The sequence below is a fragment of the Elephantulus edwardii genome, unplaced genomic scaffold (assembly GCF_000299155.1).
Source record: "Elephantulus edwardii isolate Elephantulus edwardi_28Jun2011 unplaced genomic scaffold, EleEdw1.0 scaffold00161, whole genome shotgun sequence".
In the NCBI taxonomy this organism is placed as follows: Eukaryota; Metazoa; Chordata; class Mammalia; order Macroscelidea; family Macroscelididae; genus Elephantulus; species Elephantulus edwardii.
Window position 1 is genome coordinate 1866634 of NW_006399911.1, and position 4556 is coordinate 1871189.

The following is a 4556-nucleotide window of genomic DNA, read 5'->3' on the forward strand; positions in this document are numbered from 1 at the left end:
GATAGTGGTATTCACTGGACTTCCTTGTAAGCGTATGGATATAATCCTGTCACTCACGATGTTGTACTTCAAGATGGATCTAGAAATTACTTTTTTTACTGTGAAGGCAACCCCATTTTTCCTTGTCTTTCATCTCCGGAGTAATATATCATATGGTCATCTGACTCAAAAAGGAAGACTTTTTAGTAGTAGATTCCATAAAAACTTGTTTGTCTAATTGTGGGGGAAAGAGCAGGAAAATTGCTGAAAGTACTGGTGAAAAGTGAGCATTATGCTGAGTGAACTCAGTCGCATATGGACAAATACTGTATAAGACCATTATTATAAAAATAGAAGGATAAATAGTAAAATGGGTATGAGGACCCAAAGTGAGAAGTCATAGGGTCACACAGTTTGGTAGGTGGGAGGGTCTTGGGAAAGGAAATTGGAAAGATGGAGAGATAGGGTAGTGGTGGACATAGTTCACTGGTGATTAATTTTATAAAACATAATGAGTGGGAATGATTGTAAGAAACAGAATGTGAATGAAGCATAGTGTGATACACAAACAAAAGTGTGCTATTGGGTTGATTCTAATGGTGATGAAAAGGGATATTAAGCTGCAGGGGCAGAGTGGGGGATGGGGAAGTAATGACTTTTGAGGTTCCTGGAGCTTACCTGAAGCCTGTTGCACTCACAGCATGACCTCCACCTCTCCACTTGTACTTGAAGGCAACAGAAGTAGTTTTGACTTTGAACTACTGCCTCACAGAACCAGAGCTAGGGGCCTTTGCCTAAGGAGGACTAGGTGGGAGACGCTGTAATTGGCAGGAACTAAGAGCTTTGTAACACTGGCCTGGAGTCATAGGCTGAAGGCTGGAGTGCCTGTGAGCATGTTTCGGAAGCTGGTCTGACTGAACAGTCATAGCAGTCGTATCCTGCTCCCAACCTGAATTACAGCCTTTTGACTTTCCTAATAAATTCACAATTATGGGAGGGGGGAGTAAGTAACATTGACATTTTAGACCTTGGAATTGCATTGGAATTTGCAATATATTTTGAAATAAAGCTACAACTGATGTCTCAAAAACAGTCGTTTTGAGGGTCTGCATTGGAGACCCTGGGTGGCACAGACAGGTAAGTACTCCACTACTAACCTACCCAGAGGCACCTTGGAGTAAAGGCCTGGCAGTCTTTCTCCTGATGCCTTGTAAATCCTGTGGAGTAACCACAGTACTTTGCACACATGGGGTCATCGTGAGTCAAAACAAACTCAGCAGCACCTAACAAAAACAGACTTTGGACTGATAAATGCTGTGATTGGTTTTCTCTTTTAGACTGCTGTTGATGTTTTTAGGAGGATAATTTTGGAAGCAGAGAAAATCGATGGAGCAGCTTCGCAAGGAAAGTCGTCATGCTCAGTGATGTGAATCTACTGCAAAACCTGAGGACACTGGGAATACCTTTACCTGAAGAAGCAAACTGCCCATTTTCCTTTATGATAAACTATGCTTCTTTTTTCTTCTTTTGTCCTGAAATACATCATTTGGGTCAGAGCTTCTCCCCATTCCCCACTTTCAGATTATGTTAAACTCTGACTCTGTCCAAATGAGTTCACTTCCATCTTCAAATTTTAAGCAATCATATTTTCAATTTATATATTGTATTTCTTAATAATATTATGACCAAGAATTTTACCGGCATTAATTTTTCAGTGTAGTTTGTTGTTTAAAATAATGTAATCATCAAAATACATATTGTTACACTACTCTAAACTAAGCTTGATATATCAGTGTTTATTTCATTGTGTTAAATGTATACTTGTAAATAAAATAGCTGCAAACCTTGATATTTTGTGCTATTTAGTATGGATTATAGAGACGGAAAACTTTGTTCTCTTGAGAGTTCCAGTTGCCTTTAGGAAGGCTCTGGATTGGATTCCAGGAGCTCGTGGAAGGTATGTGTGGCTGCAGAAGATGTCTCGCTAGGCCCTCAGAAGCCCCTGCTGATGGAAGAGCTGGCCACTTGCTGAGCCTCAGTGGGAATGACAGGCAAGGAGCTGGACTTCGGTGACAAATACAGCAGTATCAGAATTGAGATGGTTCAAGTGACTGGAGCCAAGTAACCTTGACAGGTGTATGAAAGGGAATTAGTCCCTAATAATGACCTTATTCTTTCACCCTCAACAATTAAGGGACAGCGCTGGTAGTGGAGTCCATAGAGTGCTCACTGCTAAACCAGAAGTGGAGACTGTCCAGGAGAAAGATGGGCACTCTTCTTTTGTTATTCAGTCATGAGTTTTTCATTCTCAAATTCCCTAAACTTTGATTACACTGCAACAGTCTGGGCTGTGGTGGTTTCTTTAACATGGCATTCTTACTTGTTTGCTTGCCTTATACCATTTGAAGAAGAATAAACATTACAAGGCACTTTTTATGATTTACTTATTACTGTCTCATAACCTCTACTTGTTAAAATAGGAAGAGTATTAGTACTAAGTGTTCTGTGTTGAGGCTTCACAGGACACAGGCTTTAGCATTGAAGACGAAAGGTTGTGACCTTATGTTGTTCACCACCTTGTCTCTAGGGCAGACTTAAAGCTGAGCAGTCTTTTAAAATAATTGTCCTTACCAGTTATACAGGGCCATTTTTAACATTTAGGTAAGTATAATTTTATTAATATTTTTGTTTTGCAACTGATTTTCCTTTAAAACTATGTTCAATTTGACAACACACTGTTGTTCCTAATAGGGTTTATTCTTAGGCCTTGGAACAGGTACAGCTAAAGTGCTCCTCATAAGTGAAGATAACAAGACTGACTCGTGTACTTGGGGCATGTTATCAGGAGGGGATCTGCCCAGTTCATCCACTTTTTCTTCTGAACCATGTTATGTGGGAATTTTCAACAGCATGTTTTTACTAGAAATGGGAAGTACAACTCTCAGCATCATCAGAATAGCCCTTTAGAGATGAGGTCACTTAGATTTCTAGTGATTGGAGGTCAACAGTGTTATACATTGTGCATCATTTTACATCACACATTATATAGTTCGTCCATTCATGCAAATACTGAGCACCGCCTATGTGCCAGACACTGTTCTAAGAACACGGCAGTAAACGCAATAGAGAAATCCTTGACCTTGTAGAACTCCCATTCTGCAGTTAGCCTTAACCTCAGAGGTTAGTCCATTCCTACTTTCCAGTGCAGTGACTGCCATCCACAAGTCATTCTGATTAACTAATTGATGAGTTAAGCATCTGTTAGATTCCAAATATCTTACTAACGCTTGAGACTTACCATGACTGGGTGTCTGTTAACCTCCTGATGGTGGTAGGTGATCAATAAATAGAATCTATCCCATGAAGGAATAGGGAACTCTGGTGACTTAGTGGCAAGGAGTCGTGCTGCCAGCATAAAGGTACACAGTTCACAATCCACCAGCTGCACTGCAGGAGAAAGATGGGCTATCTCCAGCAGGATTCACTGCCTCTGAAATACACTGTAAGGTTAGCTATGGGTCGCTTCTGACTTGAAGGTATACAACATCAACATTCAATAATAATGTATTGTTTGACACCCTGTCAAATAGGTATATTGTACACTTTATTACACTATTGTTCAGTTGGTTGGCTCCACAATCTATACTCTTGGTACCAGTAGCCAGGAAATAAAGTGACAAATTGCATTGGGATAGTCTGCTGTCGGAGAGCTCTCCAAAGTACAAACTCAAGTACAAAGAGCAACAATGTCAGTCTGAAGACTGAGGTGCACCTGATTCAGGGAATGGTCTTTGAAGTTGCTGTGCGCCAGAAAGTTGGGCAATGACTAGGGATGATAGAAGGAGAATTGATGCCTTTGAGCTGTGGTGCTGGAAAAGAGATTGAATATACCATGGACTGCTAGGAAAATACACAAGTTCATCCTAGAGAGGGTGAAACCAAGCTGCTCCTTGGAGGCAAGGATTCTGAAGCTTCATCTGACATACTTGGGATATGTTGCAAGGTGGAGTCAGTCCTTGGAGAGGATGTCATGCTTGGTAGGGTGGAGGGACAGTGCAAGAGAGGAAGACCCTCAATGAGATGGATTGATTCAGTCACTGGGGTAATGGGGGTATGTGTGTCGGAGACAATAAGATTGGCACAGGATAGAGCAGGATTTAGGGCTCTTGTACATAGGGTTGCCATGAGTCACAAGTGACTTGACGGTGCAGAACAACATTGTACACTTGAGGAAATAACGTTATGATTTAGGCTATTGCGTTCTATTGTCTGAAATGGAAGTATTAGAATCATTGGTAAAGCAGAAGTGGTAATTCATGTTAATGTATAAATGATTAATTGAAGTACAGGGGGGGAAATGGGGATGTATTTATAACATTTTTTTAAATTTAATTAAATAACATTTGAGCAAGAGCCTATGGTGATGAAGGCAGAAGTTCAAGCTGCTTTGAAGGAAATAGCAAAAAATAAGGCCCCCAGAATAGATGGTATACCAATTGACATATTTCAGTTAACAGATGCTGCCATGGACGTGCTCACCAATCTGTGCCAGAAAATCTGGAGAACAACCACTTGGC

At 40.7% G+C, this 4556-nt stretch overlaps 1 protein-coding gene across 1 annotated transcript in view; it reads left to right on the forward strand.

Moving 5' to 3' along the window:
- The window catches only part of RHEB (Ras homolog enriched in brain), a 59961-nt gene extending 58136 nt beyond the window's left edge, over positions 1 to 1825 (forward strand). The window contains exon 8 of the mRNA XM_006895139.1: positions 1317 to 1825. Coding sequence (XP_006895201.1) covers positions 1317 to 1409 — 93 coding nt within the window. The 3' untranslated portion in view covers positions 1410 to 1825. The remainder of the gene's footprint in view (positions 1 to 1316) is intronic.
- Positions 1826 to 4556: the final 2731 nt, after the last annotated feature.